The following is a 24434-nucleotide window of genomic DNA, read 5'->3' on the forward strand; positions in this document are numbered from 1 at the left end:
GCGGTCTCTCCCGAAAGCAAGACTCAGTTTGAAAACTCTCGAAGCGCTGTGCCCGCGCCCTGACCCCGCAGGTAGGTCCGCTGCGCCTGTTCCGCGCCTCCTGCCCTGGCGGGGGCGGCCGCGGGAACGGGCAGGGCACCGGCTCTGCGGGGGCGACCAGATGGCGCACTCCGGTCTCCACCCGCTGTCGGACGCTGACAGCGCCGGACTCTGGGTATGGGAGCGACCTGCTCGGCGAGGCTGGGGGTCTGGAGCCGGGGCGCACGATAGGCGGTTTGGTTGTTCGACAGGGAGCGAGATCCGCCCGGGAAGGAAACATCTGGTGGTGGAGGCCGCGGCAGTTGTGCTCGGGAGGCCGCCCCTGCGCGCCTTCAGCTCCCGCCATCCCAGGCACTGACCATGCGGAGAGGCCCGGTCGGCCCGCGTGCGCTGAGGGGACCGCCCCGCCCCCGGCCGCCAGCTGCAGTGCGAGGTCGCCTTCCCACGCGCTCAGCCTGCGGCCTTGCCCCTCCAGGAACCGCTCCCCGCCCGGTCCCGCACCGCTCCCCCTATCGCCAGCGCGACCCTAAGCCGCAGCTGGGCCCTCGCGTCTGCTGAACCCCGTTTTCCTTTTTCTCTGTTTCATGGTTGTTTAGTACATTTTTTTTTTTTTTTTTTTGCGTTTGTAGCGTTTGGTTAAGAGCGTAGCTACTAACCAAAAGGTCATTGGTTTGAATCCACCAGCCGCTCCTTGGAAACCCTATGGGGCATTTCTACTTTGTCATATAGGGTCGCTATGAGTCTGAATCGACTGGACGGCAACCGGTTTGTTTGTTTTTTGGTTTAGCGTCTAATTGTACAGCGACGGGGCGGCTCCCGTTGGGGCGCTGGGACAACTGAAGCAGCAGAGCCGCGCCTGCTGCATCCCGAATCCTTCCGAGGTCCCCACCCTGGGGACGTACCGGACGAGAGTGGACAGCACCCTCACCCCGAGGGGCCTTCTGGCGCTTAGGACGCGGGACAGGTCGCTGGGGCTGTTCCTAGCCGTCTTTTCTCCCAAGCCTGTCGCCTACTCCTCCCCCAGACCGAGAAGGGGACACAGGAGGACATGAAATGTCCTCCAGGGACCAAGCCCCTGAGGACTCAGTTTGAGCCGAGGGCGCCAATGGGTAAAGTAGACTGTGTCCGCATCCTGCCCTGGGAGCGCGCGGCTTCGAGTCCGGCAGCCTAAGCCGTTCGAAGTCCGCGGACAAGAGGCCCTGCCTGACACGGGGTCCCCAGCCCCTTGTTTTCTGAATTAGCTGAGGCCACGGAAAGCTGCTGTGTCCGAAGAGCCTGAAGCTCTCATGTGAACCCGGCCTCCATCGCCTTCACGCCGGGAGGAAGGCATTCGTTTTCCTCAAACCTCCTCAGTGCGGAGTCCCACCTCCGGAGACAGTCCTGAGCAGAGCAGTAGGCACTGCCCCGCCTCCCCGCCGGGTTCAGGTTTCGACCCGGGATTAGGTGAACTGATTGGAGGTTAATGAGAGCGACGCAGCGGGCAGATCCCTCCCGGGCTAGCGCCCCGACGCTGGCTCTGTAGCCAGTGCCAGCGCAGCCTGCGCGTTCGGGGGTCCTTCTAGTCCTCTGAACTGTTAGTGTTCCGTGGACTCCGGTACATCGCGCGCTCCCTAACCAGCGCGCGCAGACCCGTGTCGACTTCCCCAGGACAAGGTTTTTGGCCGGCAGAACGGAAAGTGCCTTTTTCCAGGAGCTGGTTTCCAAGGTTAGGTCTCCATGGTCTGGGATGCCTCGACCCGGACCCTGCCTGCGTCCGTTGCGCCCACATCTCCGGGGCCAACATTCCCCTCGCATGCGGCGCGAGTGCTGGGCGAACCGGGATTACCCGGAGCGAGTTCCTCCTGGGACGGAGTTGGTCCTTTGCCACCACCACCCCCCTTCCTGTCCCTTTGCCCTCCCGCCTCCCCGCTCCAGCCTCTGCTGCTGAACCCCGCCCGGTGGTCCTGCCTAGTGCGCCCCGCACACGCCCCCACTCTCCCGCCTGTAGCGGGCTCTCGGAAGCTTTGACTCCTGGCCCCTTCCCTGGCCCCTTCCCGGTCCTCGACCACCGACGCATCCCCGTGTCCTAAACTGATCTGCGCGTCCCCACCTTGCGTCCCCAACCCTAAAGGAGAGCCAAACAGGAAGTGAGTGGTCGAGTTGGGGTAACTGGCCGGTTGGAGACTGCGGCTCTCCAGAGGGTTTGATTGCCGGAGCAAGCTTTGCGAGGAAAGGGGAGGGGCCGAGGGCGTGGGCAGGGCAGAAGGAAGGGGCCTGACCCGCGGGTCCCATGACGGGTTTTACGGCTGAGCTGTGGCGGTGGCGGCGGCGACAGGCTCGTGCCACCTGTCCGAGTGCCACCTGGTGAGCGGGGCGCAGCAGGGCCAAGCCCCTCCTCTCGCGCGCCTTCCTCGCCCCTCCCCGTCCCGCGCTCTCCCTCCGCCGGGTTGCGGAGTACCCAGCCCCGGAGGGTGCCGACCCGCGCTTCCACCCGGTTCTCCTCTTCTCAGGTCTCGTGTGGGCTGGTGCTGAGCTAGCTTTCGGGTGATCCGGAGCTGACAGCGGCTCCAGGGACTCTTGGAGTGGAGCAGGAGCGCTCCAAGCCATCATGCCGAGGTCGTTCCTGGTCAAGAGCAAGAAGGCTCACAGCTACCACCAGCCGCGCTCCCCCGGACCTGACTATTCCCTCCGCCTGGAGAATGTGCCAGCGCCGGGCCGAGCAGGTGCGGATTGTGAGAGGGCCGAGCGGGGCTGCTTCCAGGGATGCCCACTCTATACCCCGCCAGGAAACGGGAAGGGTGGCCCCGACGCCCCCTTCGCTGCTGTTTTTATTTCCTACCCTCCGGGTTCCTCCCGGCTTGTCACCTTGGTGCCGCGCGGCCTCTCTGCGTCTGCCTTCGTATCCGGGAAGGCTCCTGACCAGGTCTAGGCGGGAAGGGAAGGACGCGTGGGCGCCACGGTTTGGGGGGCGCCACTTCGGAACCCTCCGGCCCAATATGAGCCTCTCTCCCGCCTCCTCTCCGCAGACAGCACCTCGAGCGCGGGCGGGGCGGAGGCGGAGTCCCGGGGCCATTTGTCCCCGGAGTCGCAGCTGACTGAGGCCCCCGACGGAGCCTCCCCATCTCCTGGCAGTTGCGAGGGCAGCGTCTGCGATCGGACCTCGGAGTTGGAGGACTTCTGGAGGCCTCCTTCGCCCTCCGTGTCTCCAGGTAGGGACTCGTCGGGAGCTTCGGCGGGGGGGAGAGTGTCTCGGAGGACCACACCGTGCGAAGTGAAACGGTGCTGAGTATATGGCAGAGGGTCTTTCTGGGAGGACGCGGCTTGTGCGTGGAGAAAAGGGCCCCGTGGGGTAGCCATTTGGCTTCTTTGTCTTTGGAACAGTCCCAATCCGCTGTCTGCATCCGAGGCGGCAGGACTTTGGCCGCTGGTCCCTAACATTTGTTTGGGCTGAGCCGGCTCATGACAGAAAACGAACTCTCTCGACCGGCAGCAATGTCGACATTTCGTTTTCTGACGAGACAATTATTGAGAAAGATCTAGAGCCCTAGAATCCAGACCCCCTGACCCTCAAACAAACCGAGACCGGAGCAGTTTGAACGAAAAGCGTCTCTGCCTTTAAAAATTGCTCTCGCTCCCGCGGCTTTGAGCCTGGCAGAGCTGAGTGCCAGGGGGGAGGGAGAGGTCCAGGATGAAAATCTCAGCCCTGGGCTCAGTCTTCGCTGGCGCGGACTGGGGGGCCTGTTTCATTTTTCTTTCTGCCGGGTTGGCCCAGCCTCAGAGACCAGCCCGCTGGGTTTCATTTCCAGCCAGTAATCAAGCTTCGAACAAACCGAGCAGTCCTAAACCACTTTGGATGGGGAAGAGTCTCGGCTCCAGGCCGGGGTAAGGTGGGGGCTCAGACCAGCCGGATTCTGCCAGTTATCTCCAGGCTGCATTTACTAGTATTGAATACATCCCCACCCCACGTCACACGCAGGGCTTGGACTTGGCTAAAGTCACACATAGTTCCAGCACCTGGGGGTTCTTATTTGCCATGCATGACACCGTCCCGCGAGGACAGGGCGCTGGCGAAATTCTTCCGACGGAAACTCCGGCGTGCAGCCTCAACTCAAGCGGCCAGCCTGGACTGGAGTCTGCGCGGAGTGTGTGTGTGTGTGTGCAGATTTGTCATTCGTATGCACTCAGAGAAAGCATACGTTGGGTATCTGGCTTTAGCAAAATTCACGTAGATTCGGAAAGTTATTCTGCTTGCAGGTGGTGGCGAAACCTATTAAGTGTAAATTAATTTGTACAAAATGTGGGATTTTTTTTTTCTTTAGTCAAACCATGACAGGGATGGGAATGGGGAGTATTTCACCGGGAGTTCAAATCCAACGCCCTCCCGCCCCTTCCGCTTCCCCTTTGCTGCCTGCACTGGCACTTAACAACTTGGAGGAATTGTAACGCCTTCCAGTTTTTTCAGACAGATACGTCTCGGCTAAACCGGGGCTGCATTTTATTCGTTCTGTCCCTCTCTACTCATCGATCCCGGGAAAGAAAAAGGACTGAATGGGAACGTGTAGGAGTCGGGAGAGAGCCCGCGCTGGGGGCAGTAGAGCGCAGTCCAGGCCGGAACGGCCGCCGCCTTCTCCTCTCGCAGAACCCAGCTCACAGGGTTTGTTGAACACAGACAGCGAGGCGCACTTTTCCCTACTGGACCGCCAGGTGCGCGGGTCCAGCCACAAAAGAGCCTCGCAAGGCCGAGCGCTTCCTCTGCCTCTCGCACAGAATTTACCTGTCTCCCTGCCCGACGTTATCTTATGTTTGTTGCTCTGCCGCCTCCAGTGACCCGCAAGGCCCCAAGGCTGGGCCTGCGTTGTCTCCTTGGGGTGACCCTGATACCCAGCGCGGCGCCTGGCGCACCGAGTGCTCCACAAGGACTGGGTGACTGGCAGCCAGCAAGGACCCCTGACCCGCAGACGCCGCAGGGCGGCTTCGGCTCAGCGGTCTTAGGCCTGATCGGACACCCTCTTGTGCCTCCGCAGCCTCGGAGAAATCGGTGTGCCCGTCGCTGGACGACGCTCAGGCCTTCCCCCTGTCCTTCAAGCCATATTCGTGGAGCGGCCTGGCAGGTTCTGACCTGCGGCACCTGGTGCAGAGCTACCGGCCGTGCGCGGCCCTGGAGCGTGGCGTGGGTCTTGGTCTCTTCTGCGAGCGCGCCCCGGAGCCGGGCCACCCTACCGCGCTGTACGGCCCAGAGCGGGCTACGGCCAGTGGCGGCGCCGGGGCCGGGGCACCAGGGGGCCGCAGCGCAGGAGGCGGCGGCGGCGGCGGCGGCGGCGGCGGCCCTGGCCTAGGGCTCTACGGCGACTTCGGGCCCGGGGCGGCGGGGCTGTACGAGCGGCCGACTGCGGCGGCGGGCGGACTGTACCCAGAGCGCGGCCACGGGCTGCACGCGGACAAGGGCACCAGCGTCAAGGTGGAGTCGGAGCTGCTGTGCACCCGCCTCCTGCTTGGCGGCGGCTCTTACAAGTGCATCAAGTGCAGCAAGGTAAGGCTCCCGCGCCCCTGGCCTTGCGCCCCTGCGCCCCCACCCCCGACCCGCGCCCCGGCAAAGCTTGCGCCCCGCGGCCCCTCTCAGCGGCCTTCTCCCCGGCCCCACCCGCCTCAGGTGTTCTCCACGCCGCACGGGCTCGAGGTGCACGTGCGTAGGTCCCACAGCGGCACGAGACCCTTTGCTTGCGAGATGTGCGGCAAGACCTTTGGGCACGCCGTGAGCCTGGAGCAGCACAAAGCCGTGCACTCGCAGGTAAGTGCGGGAGCAAGGCGGAGCGCCGCTCAGGTTTTCGCCCCCAGGCATCTTCTGCATCTCCCAGTGCGGCACTCACCTCTCTGCGCCTGGCAGTTTTCTCCTTGGACCACCCGCAGTCCGCTCCCTCCTCTCCCAACTCCCCCTCGTCCCCTGTAGGTGAGTAGAGAAGGGTGGATGGTGGCCGGCTCAGGCCTCGAGGCATCTCCAGATTTTGGCGTCACGTGTCTGGTACCTCATTGTGAGCCCCGAGTGCGATCCAGGTCATTACTTCGGGTTTTTTGAGGGGGGGTCTGTACGTACTGACTCCTGCTCCCGATATTTTTACTAACTGTGTGTGCTTCTTTGCCCGGCTTCATTTCACCAAACGTCTGTCACTTAACCGGCATTGACCCTTCCCGACTGAAAAGGAGGAATCTCGGCTCATTTGGAGCATTCAGTAGCGTATTTGCTCTGCTTTTCATTTATAAATATTTGTTACCCAACTTCCAGGTGCCAGGTACTTGAGAATTCTGTGGCACACTATCTCCCTGACTGAATTCCTGCCCTCATGGAAGTTACAGTGTAGCTGAGAGACAGGAGAATGCTTACTTACAAAAACTTATTTACTGAGAAAAAAAAATCTACCATCTCTCCCAACACCACACTGGAGGGGTGAGGGGCAGCCTAAGTGACTGAGGTCTAAGCCTCCTGTCAGGAGGGTGGAGAAGTGTGTGTAAAAGGGTGTCAAAAAAAGCAGGGTGGGGATTCGTTTTTGCCATAGGGTGTGGAGGGTTGTGGGTGAAAAGTGTTTTGGTAGAAAAAGCATTAAAGGGGAAAAGGATAGGGTGGGGAGGGTAGAGATTGAGGGTGGATAGTGGGGCAGGCTATGTGGAGGGAGCCTGAAAGAAGAGAGAGCCCTGGCTTTGGGGATTTCAGGGTCAGGGCAGTGGTGAGGACAGTGGTAGCCTGCGTGCATGCAGCAGGAGTGATGTGTCCTTCTCTCTGCAGGAACGGAGCTTTGATTGTAAGATCTGTGGCAAGAGCTTCAAGAGGTCATCCACCCTGTCCACACACCTGCTCATCCACTCAGACACCCGGCCCTACCCCTGTCAGTACTGTGGCAAGAGGTTCCACCAGAAGTCCGACATGAAGAAACACACCTTCATCCACACTGGTGAGCTTAGCTTGTAGGGAACTCCCTGAGGGTAGTGAGGGTGAGTGGTATTCTTTTCCTCTGAGGCCAACATACCTCACCTTCTCTGTGATTCTGCCCCTGGTAAGTGGTGGATGAGGCTTTCCAGATGGAACTAAATGAATTACTATTGTGTGTTAAGGAGGAAACAAACAACAAAAAACAAAGTGGCAGATTCTCATAAATTCATTTATAGACGTGGCTCTTTTCAGTGGGGCCTTGATTTGGGGCTATGTCTGAAGAGCCACAAAGCAGGCCTGCTTGTGGGTCCTCTATCCTTAGTTCAGCAGCTGCTCCAACTGCTGCCTGCTCTGGGTGAAATATGAAGCTCCAGGGTCCTCTCAGAGTGTTGCTCTCAATGTTTACCTAGAGATTGAGGGCTTTCTCTAGGACTTCCACCCAGCCTCTTGGGGGATGGGCTCATCTGTGGCTTCTCTGGCTGCATTTTTAGGAGTTTGAGAGCTTATTCTGATTTAGGAAGGAAAAAATGGCAAATATTCATTACTAAGCTCTCTGCTAAGCACTTCTAAAATGCATTATCTCACTTTAGGTTCACAACAGCTCTGGGAGATAGAGATTATTCTTTATCCCCATTTCAGAGCTGAGGCAGGTTAGGCACAGAGGGATTAAGTAACCTGCCCGGGGTCACACAGCTACCAAGTGGCAGAGCCAGGGCTCAAATTCATATCTGTCTGACTTCAAATGTCTATGCTCTTGACGACTGTTTAGCATATTCTGCTTCTGTTGTCATGGGAGTTGGTAGCTAGAGGAAGTTTTTGTTCACTGACTGCCCTTTTCAAAATATCAGCAAGTTCATGCCCTAACAATGATAATTCCTTGACTATTATAATGCTTTATAATTTATACATTGCCTTCAAATTTATCAACTCATTTGACCCTTACTGCACCCTAAAGTAGAAGGAAGTGGGGCAATGGTGGTTCAGTGGTAGAATTCTCGCCTTCCATGCAGGGGACCCAGGTTCGATTCCCTAGCCAATATACCTCATGTACGGCCGCCACCTGTCAGTGGAAGCTACTGTGTTCCTATGATGCTGGACATGTTTCAACAGAGCTCCCAGACTAAGGGAAAAAAAAAAAAAGCCTGGTGATCTAGGTCTGAAAATCAGCCAATGAAAACCGTAGGAATCACAACAGCCTGATCCCTTGTTTGTGGGGTAACAACAACAAAGTAGAAGGAGCTGCCCTCACCACCCTGAAACTCAGAGAGATTGAGTGATTTACCAAAGATCAGACAGAGTAAACTACGGAGCCAAGGCTGGAATGCTCTGCCATTGAATCCTGAACTCTTTCCCTAACAGTTTGGTTGTGTGCAGGGGATAGTTTCAATATCAGGAGCACTCTCTTTAATAGTTAACAAGACAGTTACTCGAGATGCAGAATTTCTTGCTATTTTATTGCAGAATACAAATACTGATTTAAAACAAATCCTAGTGTGTTCCAGACACCACCATTGATGTTTATAAATATGCTTGGGCTGTGTAGATGATGCTCCATTGGAAAACCCAGAAAAATATCCTACCATAGTCATGCCCTTTACCTGAAATTTCTGTGTAACTCGTTCCCTTTGAGTAAAAGTGTTCAAGACGCTTATCAAAATGCAACTAGGATCTTAACTGCATGAAACATTAAGCCCTGATCAAACATTTATATTATAGCCAGAATTCATTTCTCAGATTTGTTTGACCCTAAATGGATAGGATAAGTTTTGGTGGGTGATTCCTTATCAAGGAAATCTGAAGCATGAAGAGAGAAATGGGTACAGCAAAAGGGACAGAGGATTCCCCCAAAACAAACTTCATCTATTTTTTTGTGTTTTTCCCAAGACTGAGCCCTGACCGCAATGCCATGTTGGGGCTATTTGGAAAATCATGCTTTTTACCTGAATGTTAAACAGCACACGAATTAGGGAAAAAGACAAAACTTTTGCGTGTTCTGTCTGTTATTTACTAATCTATGGTGAAGAGTTGCTGGTATATAAAGAATCCTGTGGTCAACCTCTTAAAAAGACAGTAAAATCAAGACAGAAAAGGATCAACTACAGTAAGAAATAGTTTGTGGCCCAAATGTGGACTTTTTTAAATAAAACTTTGAGATACGTCCATGCTTCAGACACATTCATTTGGCTTTCAAGAGCAAAAAAGAAGACAGACTCACTGGTCCATAAAACCAGCACCCACTTGGAAACTCAGATTTGAAAACTTCCTCTGAATTATAGAGAACAGAGTCACAGGGTTTGTAGGCTGAGTGCCCCGCCCCCCTGTGTTGGACATCTGCTCTGGAGGATCTCAACTTCTAAAGGCTGGGGAGTCCTCCCAGGGTGGATTCAGCTGTGAGTCTGAGGAGGGCACGTGTCATTTGCCCTGTTTCCGTTTAGCAGGAAACGGTTTGAGGCCTTTGGTTGGGAACCCCCACTCAGAAAGGCTCCCTTTCACCTGCTGCCCCCATGGCTTCCCAGAGCTCGCGTTGCAGGCTGGGAGTCGGTTCATGCTGGAACACGTCACCCTCCCAGTCGCTTGAAGGCCTCAGGCTGTGGTGCAGCCAGCTGTTGCCAAGGGCATGTGGGTCACCGTGGGTCCCCTCTAGCTTTAACATAGACTCATACTTCCTCCCTTCCCCCTTCCATCCCTGCAGGTGAGAAGCCCCATAAGTGCCAGGTGTGCGGCAAGGCATTCAGCCAGAGCTCCAACCTCATCACCCACAGCCGCAAGCACACGGGCTTCAAGCCCTTCGGCTGCGACCTGTGTGGAAAGGGCTTCCAGAGGAAGGTGGACCTTCGGAGGCACCGGGAAACGCAGCATGGGCTCAAGTGAGCACCCTAGCTGGCGACAGGCAGCAGTTATACAACACTACGGAGGGCAGCCTCCCCTTGCCACTGACCCTTCTGACTTCTCAGGCCCCCCAGTCCAGTCTGCAGATCCTACCACGGTGCTCACCCTTAGCTTTACTTCCTGGAGCTGCCAGAGCTGACGAAGAACCTTTTCGAAGTTCAGCCTGGATCAGGAACCACGCAGCTTGCTGGGCTTTATCCACACTGAGTAGGCCTCTCTACACCTACAGATTCAAAGTCAAGTGAGAACAGACGAAATCTTGAGCCCCACAGTCCTCCTCATTCCCAGCCCTGCTCCACAGACAGGAAACTCCTTCAGGCTTGTTTCCTCCTCCTCCTGACCCACCCCAAAGCCTTGTGTGGAAGAAGAGGAATCACCGTGTATAAGGTGGACACATACTAATTTTTTTTTTTTTTAATCTAGAAAGAAGAATGATTTTATTTTTATTTCTTTTTCCTTCTGGGGAGTCTGTTGGCCACTTTCCTTTGGGTACTGTCTGTATGCCTTGAAGGAATCATTTCTCCCACTAAGGCTGGTTCAGACATTGGTTTGGGAAAGGAGTTTGATGCTTTTGAAATGACAAGATGCAGCATCGGGCTTGGCCCACGAAGGAGCAGAAGTGGACTTGTTGATGAGAGGGGATTAGAGACCTGGCTTGCAGGTGGCCCCTAAAGGTTTTATTAGAGAAGGTGAAAGCACAGAGCAGTGTCTTTTGACAAATCGTTCATTCACTCAACTAAAGTTTATTGATTGCTGGTTACCATGGTACCAGGCCGTATGCTAGGTACTGGGGAGCCAGAGATTAAATTCACAGCCCTGCTCTTCAAAAGCTAACAGTCGCTCCACTTGGCTGCATATGTTCTCGCCCTCCAAGGGAGTGCTAAGAAGACAACACAGAATCTTGAACCTTCTTTCTGATCCTTTTGGATTTTACCAAGCAAAAATGAAAAATAGCTGAGAGGTTATTTCAAAGATTTGTGTGTATACTCAGTTGTTTATTGTTAAACTGGTATTTGAAGATGTCTGAGTTTGCAGGGAATGAAGGCTTTGTCTTCAATTCTTTGACTTCCCATGTGTACCATAGAGATAAATAAGTGGTGTTTTTACTTTGAGGAGGTTTGTAAATGTTTTTAGATATTCCGGAGTGCGTTATGTTTGTTAATACATATTTATTAGAGTGATGTTTTAAGTTAATAAAGTATTAAGACTCTTACAGATTGCCTTTCATTTAGGCAGAGAACTTGGGAAAAACCTTTGTTTTAGTCTGTGGGGGAAGCTGGCACTGAAGGAAACTATGTTCTGACTCATGGAGACCCTATGGGACAGAGTAGAACTGCCCCACAGGATTTCCAAGGTTGTAATCTTTACAGAAGCAGACTGTCACATCTTTCTCCTGCAGAACAACTGATGGGTTTGAACTGACGACCTTTTGGTTAGCAGCTGAGCACTTAACCACTGTGCCACCAGGGCTCCTTGAAGGAAACTAGAAAAAACAAAATCCATTGCCCTTGAGTCAATTCTGACTCATAGCGACCCTATAGGACGGGTAGAACTGCCCCATACAATCTCCAAAGAGTGCCTAGTAGATTCAAACTGCCAACCTTTTGGTTAGCAGCTGTAGCTCTTAACCACTACGCCACCAGGGTTTCCAGAGGAAACTATAGTAGAGTATAAAAGTGAAGCAGACAAACTAGTATCTTAGAAAAGAGTAAAATCCAATGGTTCGAGTTTTCATCTACCTTTTTTCTCTACATCTTAAAGATACTTCTTTCTTAACAGAAAAGCTAGGAGGAATACAAAACTTAAGCTGCTATCTTGTAGAGTCACTAGTGGTCCCACACATACATAGCTTTTTTCCTCTGAGAATTTCAAAGGTTTTTACAGGCTAGAAGGTTCCCAGGCTAACAAAGAAACCACAGGTCTTAGTTCTAGAAATCTGAGTTGTAGTCATGGCTATGTCATCAACACACTGCATAACTTGGACGAATCCTTTGATTTCCCTAATACTGAATTCTTTGTCTATACAGTGTGGATACGGTTCTAACATCCCATCCAACTCTGACTTCTTTGAGTTTTTGGAGAGACTAGAGGAGAGAGAAAGTATGAGATTGGTTAGCTGCATCATCTAAGGCAAGTTACAAATCTAAAGACATGTAAATGAAAAAACCAAACCCACTGCCAAGGAGTCAATTTCAACTCATGGTGACCCCATGTGTTACGGAGTAGAACTATTCCATAGGGTTTTCTTCGCTGTAATCTTTACAGAAGCAGGTTTCCAGGCCTTTCTTCCACAGTGCTGCTGGGTAGGTTTGAACCTTTAGGTTAGTAGTTGAGCACAAATAGTTTGCACCACCCGGGGACCTAAAGACTTATGAAAAACAGTAAAATTGGGGTCTCAGTTATTTCTGGTCCTATCCCACCTCTGGGAATTTCTTGCTTAAACCAACCTTTTAAAAAAAAGCCAAACCCATTGCTGTCAAGTCAATTCCAACTCATAGTGACCCTATAGGACAGAGTAGAACTGCCCCATAGGGTTTCCAAGGAATGGCTGGTGGATACGAACTGCTGACCTTTTGGTTAGCAGCTGAGCCCTTAACCACTGCGCCACTAGGGCTCCTTTTAAAAGAAAGAAACCAGAATAAGGCCCTCATCTAACTCTCAACATGTGCTCTAACCTCTCCCAGCCAGACATTCTGGGTATGTATGCGTGGCCCATTGTGAAGACCAGCACAGCGCCCATTGCCATTCAGTCTTATTTCACGCATCTTGATTGAGTGCCCAGTGCATGCCTGGCACTCTTCTAGAGGACGGGGATACAGCAGTGAGCACAACGCCCTTGTGAAACTTTATTTATTTGGTCACTGCTGAATCTTCAGTTACCAGAACAGTGCCTGGCACACAGTAGATCAATAAGTATTTGTTGAGGTGGTAAGCGAATAAGCAGAGAAAATAAACTCCTGCTTTATCCAGTGGGCTTGCTCTGCTCCCTGCAGCAACAACCCAAACCCATTACCATGGAGTCGATTCTGACTCATAGCAACCCTGTAAGGACAGACTGAAACTGCCCTGTAGGGTTGCCAAGGCTGTGAATCCTTACAGAAGAAGACTTCCACATCTTTTTCCAGCGGAGTGGCTGGTGGGTTAGAATCACCGACCTTTCAGTAGGTTGGCTGCCAAGCGCTTTACCCACTGCACCACCAGGGCTCCTTCTACAGCAACAAAGGGAAGACACATTGCTTGAGCGCAAAGGATATTAATGGAACACATATATAGGACTCTGTTTCTGAGCTGGTGAGTAAGGGGGGCTCGGACACTGCTTTCTTCAGTCCCTCCAAATCTCAGTCCTTGGCTGTCTTCCCTTGGTTTTCAACACCATGTCTTTCCCTGTCCACTTCCTCATATTCAAAATGTAAATTTGTTTACTCGGTAAAGCAGTTTGAGATAGTTTTCCAGAACTGGCATGGAGATGAGCAGTTGCAGCATCCAGGAACTTCTTCATTGTGTCCTGGGAGACACACTCCCTGTGAACAAAGATGAAAGAGCATCCTTCCCGCAGAGGTCACACTGCATGCTGGGTGATTGTTTCCAACCTGGTTTGAAAAAAAGAAGTTGTATTGAAGGGTAAGTTGAAATGATTGAAATCTAGCTCTACCCTTATGAAATATAGAACTCTTGGTCTGTTTTCATAATCCCTGTTTACGCTATCAATGAGGAGTTGTAATTTTGATATTAACAGTATGTGTTTCTTGGGGGAAAAAAAAATATCTTGATATCCCCAGTTCAGAATCAAAACAAATTACTGTGCCTGTTACCATGTGAAATTTGAAGATTGCAAATATCTCTCTTAATGTTATTACTTGACTCCATTAAAAATAGATTGTGAATATTCCATGTCACATTATTCATGAAGCAGGCTCTATGCCTTTTGTCTGCCGAGTAACAGTAGAAAAGGTAACAAGAGACACCAGAGCACACCTTTGTTTCTTTCACTAAATTTTTAATAACACCTCCAGCTAGCCAGTTGGTGAAGCTCAGCTCTTGCATAAAAGTGGAAAAGCACAGCTATCTCAAAGAGCAACCCTTTCAGCAGCTAATTTGAGTTTGTGTTCATCTATACCCGAGATGATTAAATTACCTATCAAATGTGCGGAGCTATCAGGATTCAGGCCACGTAAAAGGTGAACTTCATCTGATTGATTTGAGACACGAATGGAACAATTGAGTTGAAAAGCCCCGCCTTAATTAAAGGGATAGCAGAGTATCCCTCCCCGGCAGACTTCTTGACTGCGGTTGCCCTTGAAAATTGGGTGGCAATAGTGATTTGACCCATGTTGTGTTGCTGTGTGCTTGTTTGCTTAACCTGATCATTGAACAGAAAGAAATGAACTCAGAGGAAGACCGAAAAGGACCTCACTACTTTCTACTGTGCATTGCTAGAGTACTCTTTAAATCTGTGCTGTTATATTATTTCTACTGAAAGAAACTTCTCAGGAAGTGCATACTACATTTATTTTAACAATTTTTTTTCATTCATTAAGTTAAATTTAAAAGCAAAAAATTCAAAGAAATCTCACCTCAAACTCTTCTAGCTTAAAAACCTATGTTCATTTTTTTAGTGTTTCTTTCCAATCTTTATCCACATATATAATATATAAATATATTTTAAAATTATGTATCTTATCCTGTGGTCAGAGTATTTACAATTTATGTCTAGATAGCTCCTTTTTATTTATTTACAATAGGGACACATTTTAAAACTGTAAAATATAAAAATGAGAATCTGAACAATTTTTATTAATCTTATTGACATCTTACTATGTATTAGGGATTTTATCAGTCATTAGTATAAAGTCCTCTCTGAAGTTTGGCTTTAATGCTATTTACTTTTTAAATGAAACATGTCAAGCATACTGGAAATTACAGCGAATGATAAGTATCAGTGCACATACCATTTTACCATATTTGCTTCAGATTTTATGTTTGGAATAAAATTTTACAGATATGGTTGAATATCTTTCTGAATGTTTCTACCTAACCCCCTTCCCTTTCTTCTCTCCTCAGAGGCATCCACTATACCAAAATTGGTATGTAACATTGCTGTCAATAGTTTCATACATTTACTCTGTACACATATCCATGAACTATATAATAATACTGCCTAGCATATTTTAACTTTATATAAATGTTATCATAGAGTCTATATCCTTCTGAAGCTCGCTTTTATTTTGCTCAACATTTTGTATTTGAGACTTAGCCGTGTTGATACATGTGGCTTTGTTCATTTAGTTTAACTGCTAAATACAGAATTTCATTGTACGAATACTTGGTGATTTATTTATTCATTCTCCTCTTAGGAGAGTTTTGGTTGTTCCCAGTTTTCTGTATTACAGTTTTGAAGTGAGCAACCTTTTACATAACTCCTTATGAACAAGTTTCTTTAGGGTGTGTTCCTGGGAATGGATATGTTGGATATTACCAAATTGTTCTTCAAAGTGGTTGTACCAGTTTACATTCTTACTGACAGTATAGGAGAAGTTCTGTTGCTCTGCATCCTGCCAACATTTGGTATTGTTGAACTTTAAATATGTTTGCCAATCCGTGGGTATGAAATGTTTATTATTATGTTATTGTAATTTACATTTCCTGATTCCTAATGAGGTTGAGTATCTTTTCATAAGTTTATTGGCCTTGCAGGTTTCCTCTCCTATGAGATGGCTATTCATGTACTTTGTTCATTTTTCCTTTGGGTTGCTTCTTTTTACTGATTAAAAAAAATATATATATATATATACATGCATTAAAAAATACATAGTCATTGTTTTGTTAAGTGTGTTGCATACATCTCTCAGTCTGTAGCTTGCTTTTTCACTTTGGTTGAAGAGAGGATTTTTTGTTTTGTTTTTGTTTTTGTGTTACTGTGGTCACATGTATCAGTCATTCCCTTTATGGTCTTATGCTTTTTTATGTTTTAATTAAGAAACTCTTCCCTAATTGGTGGTCATAAAGATCATCTCCTATATTTCTACAAATTTAAAAAATTTTACTCATAACACTAGCTTTCTAATGGACTTGCATGCCTGTGGTATGAAGTAAGCATCTAATTTTCTTTTGTTTTCCACATGGATAGCCAATTGCACCAGCATTCTTTGTTGCAAATTCTACCTTTTTCCTTGTGATTGTAATGCCACCTCTGTCCTATGCAAGCTTTCGTTTCGGTATGGTTCTGTTCTGGGCTTGCTGATCTGTTCCACTGGTCATTTCCTCTGTATGTCAAAGCCATAGTGTCTTAATTTAAATTATAATAAACTCTTAGTAGCTAGCAATAGCTAGGAGCCTCCCTCCCTCTGACCTGTTTGTTCCTCTTCAGGAATATCTTGGCTACCCTTGGCCCTTTGAGTCATGTGAAAAACTCTGTTGGGATTTGGGTTTTTATTAAATATATTGTTTAATTTGGGGGAGAATTGAAATTATTTTGACATTAATGCTTCCTATAAAAAATTTTTTTTTTATCCATAAATATGGTATATTGCTCATTTATTTAGATCTTCCTTTGTGTCTTTCAATAATGTTTTGTAACTTTCTGCATAAAGGCCTTGCACATATTTCTTCGTTTCTTTTTGGTTCATTGTTCTTATGGTTATTTTTAAAACTACATTTTCTAATTGCTGCTGGAGTGTGAGAACAAAATTAATTTTTTTAACATTGATCATGTACCCTACAACTTTGCTGAATCCACTTTTTAGTTCTAATAGTTTGTTGTAGATCATTTTAAATTTTCTAGATAGATAATCATAAGATACTCAAATGATGATAGCTTTGTTTTATTCTTTCCAGCTTACTCTTCTTCCCTTATTGCACTAGCTAGGGGCAGAATAGCAGGCATCTTTATCTTGTTCCTAACTTCAAGGGAAATGCTTTAAAATTTTCTGTTTTTGTTAGGCGTATAATGGATAACTTTAAAAATCACAGTAAGAACTTCTATTTGTGTTTGATAAGAACTTCTGTTTTTTTTTTTTCTGTTTGTATATATATGTGCTTTTAATCATTAATGGGTATTTAATTGTATGATTTTTCTGCATATGTTGACACTTAGGAGTTTTATACTTTGTTAATGTGGCGAATGACATTTATAGATTTTCTAATATTAAGTTATCCTTGTATTGCTGGAGGGGGGAACAAACCCCAACTTGGTCAGTTTTTAAAAACTGCATTGCTAATTTGGTTTTGTTGAACTTTACTCAGGACTTTTACATTTACGCTTATTAGTGACTGATTTATAATCTTTATTTCTTGTACTGTCCTTGTGTGATTTTGATATCAAGATTTAAATCATCTCAAAATGAATAGAGCAGCATTTCCTCTTTTTCTGTTTTCTGGAATAACTTGTGTAGGGTTGGGATTTTTTTTGAGTATTTGATAAAATTTATCTGGGCTTTTTTTGGTGGGGGAAGGCAAAGGGAGGGGGTACATTTTAAACTCTAGTGACTGAAAGTCCCTTCAGGTTTTCTGTTTCATCTTAAATCAAATGTAATAAATTATCTTTTTCAGGATGTTTTCTGTTTCTTCTAAATTTTCAAATAATTGCAACAAATGTTTCATATTGTCCTCTGATTAAAAAAAATCTCTTGCCCATAATTATGTTTAATTTTTTATTCTAGTGTTTTTTATTTGTGCCTTTTAACTTTTTTACAATCAGTTTTTACCAGTCTTTGCAGCACATGTTCATTGTCATTCATTTCTACATCTTTCCTAAAATGATTTCTTATTGAACAAATACATTATTTAGAAGTGCCATTAAAAATTTGAAACATAGTTTTTTCAGGAATTTCTATTAGTGATTTGTAATTTAATTACATTTTAACCAGAAAACATGATTTGCGTGATATTAATTCTAAGATATTTGTTGAGATTTATTTTGTGGCCTCATACATGATCAATTTTTATAGATGATGTGTGCTGGAAAGAATGTATATTTTCTAATTGCAGGGTGCAAAGTTCTGCATGTGCCCATTAGATTAAGCTTGCAATTACATTGTTCAGCTCCTCTATATCCTAATTTTTTGCCTGCTCCATCAATCATTGAGAAAACTGAGCTAAAATTTCCTATTGGTGATGGGGTTCTAAATTTTTCTTGTGAATTTTGTCAACTTTACTTTTGCCTATTTTGAGGCTCATCAAATTTAAATTCTTATGCTTTCCCAGTGAACTGTTCCTTTCTATCATATTTTTTGTGATACTCATTTTTAATTACCCTTTTTTTAGAGTTTATTTTGTCTGATGATAATGTAGTTACACCAGCTTTCTTTTGGTTGGTTTTTGCATAGCATTTTTTGTGTTCTTTTAAATCTTTCTATGCCTTATGCTTTAGGTATGTATCAACTGAATATTGTTTACCTTACTTCCAGACATAAGTAAAATACAACTTCCAGTTGAAACTTTCATTTCGGTACTGTTTTGATTTGTTGTACACCTGACCTTTTTGATCAATGTAGCTTAATACGAACCTGTTTGCTGTTCTTCCTTTTCCAGTAAGCTTTCCCTGATAATAAAAGAAATCACATGCACACATAGGAGAAAAAAGTACTCAATTACTCTGTATAAAAGAAGATGTTACTGCTTTATCCTGCCTGTTCATTTTCTGGTATTAGAGGAAGGATCCTAATTTTCAAGGTTTTTTTTTTTTTTTTTTAAGCCTGAAATTATTGTAACTGTAGAGAAGTAAAAGCAGGAAGTTAGATCTGCTTCTTGATGCGAGTTTTACAAACTTCATTGAGAAAAAAAAAATTTTTTTTTTTTTTGGCAAATTAGGGAGCCTGGTTTCAATTCTGTCTTTTAACGTGAATTAGTTTCCTAGGTTGCCCTTTCTGAGAAGTAGAACTGATTGGCATGCCTTCATAAGCTTCTGCTGCAATGGCAACTCCTCAGCTGTTCTTAGGGTAAGGAAGGTCTCGTGGAGGCTTCTTGGGACTTTTTGGGAGAGTCAGAGACCATCCTTTCATGACCAGTTATCAGACATGCCTGTGAATATTGCACCTCCTGGACATACCTTCCCAGAGATTTCATACGAACTTGACTTCCTCTTTCCCTGTACTGAAACCACGGTTCATGGGATTCTAATAAACAAGAGTAACAAGTTCTTAACTGGGCGGAGAGAGCCCCACCGCAGTATCATAGTTTTACCCACCATCTTTCTGACTTACCTTTGTGTGGTTATTGGTTACATCATGTGTTTAGGTCCTATATAAAGGACATATAAAATTTTAAAAGTAAAGATAGAATCTGCAATAACGGGCTCAAACATACACTACTATTGAGAGGATGGTGCAGGACCGGGCAATGTTTCATTCTGTTACACATAAGGTCACTATGAGTTGGAGCCGACTCAGTTGGTACCTAACAACAACAATAAAGACAGCATCAAATGAACTCCAAAGCTTTTTCAGCACAAAGGTTCTCTGACTCTAAAGTCCTTCCTTTTTTCTAAGAGATTACAATCAGAACTGAAGCAACAACTACAGAGGTATGTTTAAGGTATGTCCAACTCAGTCCTTTCACTCAGAGGAGAGTTAATATCCACAAGCGATGATTCACTTCCACTAACTGCCCAAAAATGGAAGCTTTGTGAATAGCTATTTCATCTGGTGATTTATCTCTCCATCTGTGATTCAGAAAGGGCAGAAATGAGCAGTTCTCGTCAGTAAATGCTTACAAATTTGTGTCAGCTGATTGTGGTTCTGTGTATGTACCATATATAAAGTTTTAAAGCATTCAAAAACAAACAAAAAAATCCATTGCCATCGAGTTGATTCTGACTTTTAGCAACCCTAAAGAACAGAGTAGAACTGGCCCATGGGGTTTCCAAGGAGTGGCTGGGGGATTTGAACTGCCAACCTTTTGGTTAGCAGCTCAGCTCTTAACCACTGTGCCACCAGGGCTCTTTTAAAACATTAGACGATAGCAAAGTCATACAGTGCTAAAATGACTTAATTTTGTTTGATGATTCACAAGGCACTTCAGCATATTTCAAGCCTCAGGTCATCATCAGGTATATAAAATACTGGTCAAGACACAGTTCTCTGGCTGACAGCCCGCTGGGCATATCTGCTCCCATCAGGCACACGGAAGAGTGACCTGTGGGCAGTGAACTGGGAGACAGTTTGCAGTCCAAGCACTAGTGCCAAAGATTGATCTCAGGGCACCTACAAACTTATACTTTGTGGCATCACTAAGGATTCCCTGGGGTCTACATGGCACTTTATTTTCCACTGGTTGCTGTTGTTTCAAGGAGCCCTGGTGGCACAGTGGTTAAGTGCTCAGCTGCTAACTGAAAGGTTGGCAATTGAACCCACCAGCCGTTCCATGGGAGAAAGATGTGGCAGCCTGCTTTTGTAAAGATCACAGCCTTGGAAACCCTATGGGACGGTTCTACTCTGCCCTGTAAGATTGCTATGAGTTGGAATTGACTCACGGGCAACAGGTGTTGTTAGTTCAAGACTGGTAGGTTCCAGGTATGAGAAATGAATCTTAAGTTTCCTGGGGATCTTCTCCTATTAGCTTTGGGAAACAGTATAGTTTACTGAAAAACAGCATTGAATTGGGAGTCAGGAGATCTGGCTATAAAAAAAATAGTCTCCTATTATCAGTGTATTTGTCAGAGTAAAGAGCACTAGTTGCTCTAATAAACAACCTCAGAATTTCAGCGGCTTACACGATAAAAGTTTATTTCTCATACATGTGAGAGTTGACTCAGGTGTTCAGTAGGCTGCCTTCGCAGGTGAGTGGATGATTTCAGCTCTCTCTATCTTGTGGTGCTGTCTTCTAGAGATTTCTTGCAGTCTTCTGCTGGATTATCTGCATTTAGCTGGCTGATGAAGACAGCGCATGGAGGACCATATGGAACCTTTTAAAGCCAGACTGAGCACTGGATAGATCACTTCTGCTCACATCCCACTGGTCGGAATCCAACACATGATCCCAACCTAATTGCAAAGGAAGCTAGGAAATGTCATCTTTCTTGGGAACAGAAAACGGAACTGATGAGCATCTATCCAGTTTCTGCCAGAGCCTTAACCAGCTCTTCAAGCTTGGACTTAAACCATTTCTGACCCTATTTCCTTCTTTGTAAAGTGAGGAAGACAGACTAAATACTCTGTAAGGGACTTTCCAAGTCTGACCATCTCAGTTCTGTGATTCTGTCAAAACCCTGGCAGGGCTCTGGAAGCACTTAGCTTGGTGGTGGTTTCTTTCAGCCCAAGAGGGAAGAAGAAGGATTAGTGTTAGCCCAAGGATTCTCTAGCCTAAACCTGCAGCCTCCAGGAAGTTATTCATTTCCAGGAGTTCCCAAGAATCAAGATGACTACCCAGGGTGTAGAATCACCCTAGGTCATGGTGCTAGCACCCCGTTTCCGGTACTAATGTGGCCATGACACTTCCCCCTAATCTTCTGATTCTCATGCTATGAAAAGCAGTGACCCCTTGGGCTCCTCCCTAAAATGCTTAAGGACCAACAGAGAGAAGCCAAAGCCATGTACAGCCCCTGGCCCCATATAATCTGCAAGAGGGCTTCACAAAAGGCTAGGCTGTTTCAGAGTGATTGTGTTCACAAGTTATCTTCTTTTCTGTTTCAATGATTTGTAATTTGTTTCCTCTTTTAGTATCTGATGCGCCATTGGGTTTAGACTCCACAAGGTCAGAGATTATGTCTGATTTACAGCTGTATCCCCAGGGCTTATAATAATGCCTGGCATAAAATAAATATTTTTTGAATGAATGAATATTACTTTAAAATATTTTCATTTAGACTAAGTTCAGGGCAATAGAATTTCTTGGGGGAAAAAGTTTTAGAAATACATACACATATTCACCTACTCAATAATTAGCTAAGTCTACCCTGTGGATGCCAGAGATTTCAGAACAATGAGAAAGACTGTCCCTCATGGCCTAGCCTAACCTTGACACAGAAGGGTTAGAACTGAGGGTACAAGTGATGTTCCCCCAAGCCAGAAAGGACCTGCTGTTTGCATTCGGTAGGCACCAAACTGTACCTTACATGGAACAGTGGTCGTTTTCATGATATGAGCAAGCTTCTCTAAACCAGTAAGTGTACATGTCTTTTTTAATCCCTTGGAGTATAGGAATTAGCTTTATTTCTTATGTGAGTCTCTCAGAGAGAAAATTCGGACGTCCTGAAGCTCTTATTGTCCCTGAAGAAAAGGTGTGATTGATTGTTCCTTAGCTTATGCTTTTGGTTTCACTATGATCATCGTCGCTTTGAGACATCTGGTTTCCTTAGCTCACCACCCCACCTTACAAATTAAGCCCAACTTGGCAGATAAATCTGCAGCAAAAAGGAGCAGAGATATCAAATAATAGATGTCAAGACGCTGGTGCAGAGTTGCCACTCCAATGGCCCTGACATAGTTGTTTTTATCATTATTAGTATCTTCTAATATTAGTAACTGCCACTTGTTAAGACCTCGTTTGTTGTTGTTAGGTGCCGTCCAGTTGGTTTCAATTCACAGCAACCCTATGTAGAACAGAACAAAACACTGCCCAGTCCTGCACCATCCTCACAATCATTGTTATGCTTGAGCCCATTGTTGCAGCCACTGTGTCAGTCCATCTCATTGAGGGTCTTCCTTCCGCTTTTACACTGACCTTCTACTTCACCAAGGGTGATGTTCTTCTCCAGGGACTGATCTCTCCTGATAACAAGTCCAAAGCATGTGAGATGTAGTCTCGCCATCTTTGCTTCTCAGATTTGTTTGTTCTTCCAAGACAGATTTGTTCGTTCTCTGGCAGTCCATGGTATATTCAATATTCTTTGCCAATGCCATGATTCAAAGTCATCAGTTCTTCATTCGTCCTTATTCATTGTCCAGCTTTTGGATGTTAAGACCTTACTCCAAGCTAAGTATGTGCTAACGGCCCTGCATAATTTTCCCATTTAATCTTTATCAATTTTTCAACTTCTTATGAAGTATCTATCACTATTATTACCATTTTTAGGTGAGTAAACCGAGGCATAGAAAGGTTAAATGATTTTCCAAAGTCACACAGATAATAAGTGGCACACTGGAAATTGATCTAGGCAGCCTGACCCTCAAGGCTGATCTCAAATTATTTGTACCTTTCTTTGGGCCAGCTCATGTCATTGGTTGATTTCATTTCTCAATTAGATCATGACAAATTTTTATTCTGGAAACTCTGGTAATCTTACTATTAAATCACATACATTCAAGTAAGAACAATGTGTTCCAGTATGTGTCTTCTCTCAAACAATTCACAAGAATATTTAAGAGACTAGCTAAGCATTGTTGATGGCAGCAACCTACAAACCACCTCTCCTGAGCTGGGGACCATTCCATCGCCCAGTGCCCTTTGATGCCATTGCTCTAATTGTTTCCACCTGACTGTGTCCCCAAATAAATAGAATTGTGTGAGATGTCAGATCCAGCAGTGTACCAGGGTCTAGAGGAAAAGCTGCACTCTCTTTATTCACTAACTTATTAATTCCAAAATCCAAAATGCAAATACGTTTTCTGGCAGCGTTTGGGAAGTGGGGTTAAACATTCCATCTTTGATTACAGACAGAAGCTTCTCACAGATCAGATATTATTCTCTTTTTTTATTGCTGTGGAACTCGCTAAGCACCAACTTCCAGATTCACTTAAAAATTTCATTATGTAACATTTGTTGTATACAGAGAATATATGGAATGTAATTGTAAGTTGTGAGTATAACAATAAAATTGAACAACAATGATCCCAGCCCAAGTTTAAAAACTGCACTTCGTCAATACTATTGATGCTACCTGTATGCTCTGGCCCTCATTCATTCCCCTCCATCTCACTTTTTTTTAAAATTGTTCTTTAAGTTTACAAATCAAGTCAGTGTCTCATACAAAAACTTATACACACCCTGCTATGTAACCCTAGCTGCTCTCCCCCTTATGAGACAGCACACTCCTTCTCTCCACACTGTATTCCCTGTGTCCATTCGGCCAGCTCCTGTCCCCCCTGCCTTCTCATCTTGCCTCCAGACAGGAGCTGCGCACAGAGTCTCATGTCCGTCTCACTCTTTATTACTTCTGTTATCTGTATACTTTAGTGAGACTAGAAAGGCCTGAAACATTTTGCAACTTAAAAAAAAAAAAAAATCAGCTCTAGGTCTGTCCACAAACTTTGAAATAATAAGCATAATCTCTGTGGCAGACGCCCACCCCTCAAACCTTGCTTCCCGTATGCTTAAATATAGGCTACGATTATTACTTCTCTGTTTAGAGATTATTGTGGTTTCAGTTTTCGTTGTGTCCTTGTGGGTTTGTCTGTTTTGGCTGCCATTATAAATGTCTCTTTTATTCCCCCATGTGGTCAATTTCTTAAATACCGTGTTTAGCACATCTTCAAGGAGTGCGGTTTGACTGCAGTGTCTTCCAGCCTCAGGAACAGTCAGATACTTTTGTTCCATTCAAGTATACAGAACATTTGCTGATAATTTAAGCGCTGTGAACTGTGGGGGAAGGTAAGAGAACATGTATCTCTTAAATGCTTACTGTGTGTCAGAGTGTTTTGCCAGTATTTTCACAATCAACTTTCTTGTTAGG

At 46.1% G+C, this 24434-nt stretch overlaps 1 protein-coding gene across 5 annotated transcripts; it reads left to right on the forward strand.

Moving 5' to 3' along the window:
- On the forward strand, nucleotides 1-23770 carry GFI1 (growth factor independent 1 transcriptional repressor). Of its 5 annotated transcripts, none has more exons than XR_010321463.1 (8): nucleotides 1-71; nucleotides 2529-2741; nucleotides 3045-3227; nucleotides 5043-5548; nucleotides 5669-5806; nucleotides 6797-6962; nucleotides 9633-10216; nucleotides 11857-23770. XR_010321463.1 is itself a non-coding variant. In XM_064282273.1 (8 exons), exons 3-8 carry the CDS (start codon nucleotides 2627-2629, stop codon nucleotides 9809-9811), a joined length of 1287 nt encoding a protein of 428 aa, XP_064138343.1. In that variant the 5' UTR covers nucleotides 25-71; nucleotides 827-2382; nucleotides 2529-2626; the 3' UTR covers nucleotides 9812-11842. The 5 variants fall into 5 exon arrangements, 4 of the variants coding, with proteins under 4 accessions (XP_064138341.1, XP_064138343.1, XP_064138342.1 ...); XM_064282273.1 differs by lacking the exon at nucleotides 11857-23770 and adding an exon at nucleotides 827-2382 and having other exon boundaries at nucleotides 25-71; nucleotides 9633-11842; XM_064282271.1 differs by lacking the exon at nucleotides 11857-23770 and having other exon boundaries at nucleotides 9633-11842.
- The last annotated feature ends 664 nt before the right edge of the window (nucleotides 23771-24434 follow it).

The sequence above is a fragment of the Loxodonta africana genome, chromosome 3 (genome assembly GCF_030014295.1).
Source record: "Loxodonta africana isolate mLoxAfr1 chromosome 3, mLoxAfr1.hap2, whole genome shotgun sequence".
Lineage (NCBI taxonomy): Eukaryota > Metazoa > Chordata > Mammalia > Proboscidea > Elephantidae > Loxodonta > Loxodonta africana.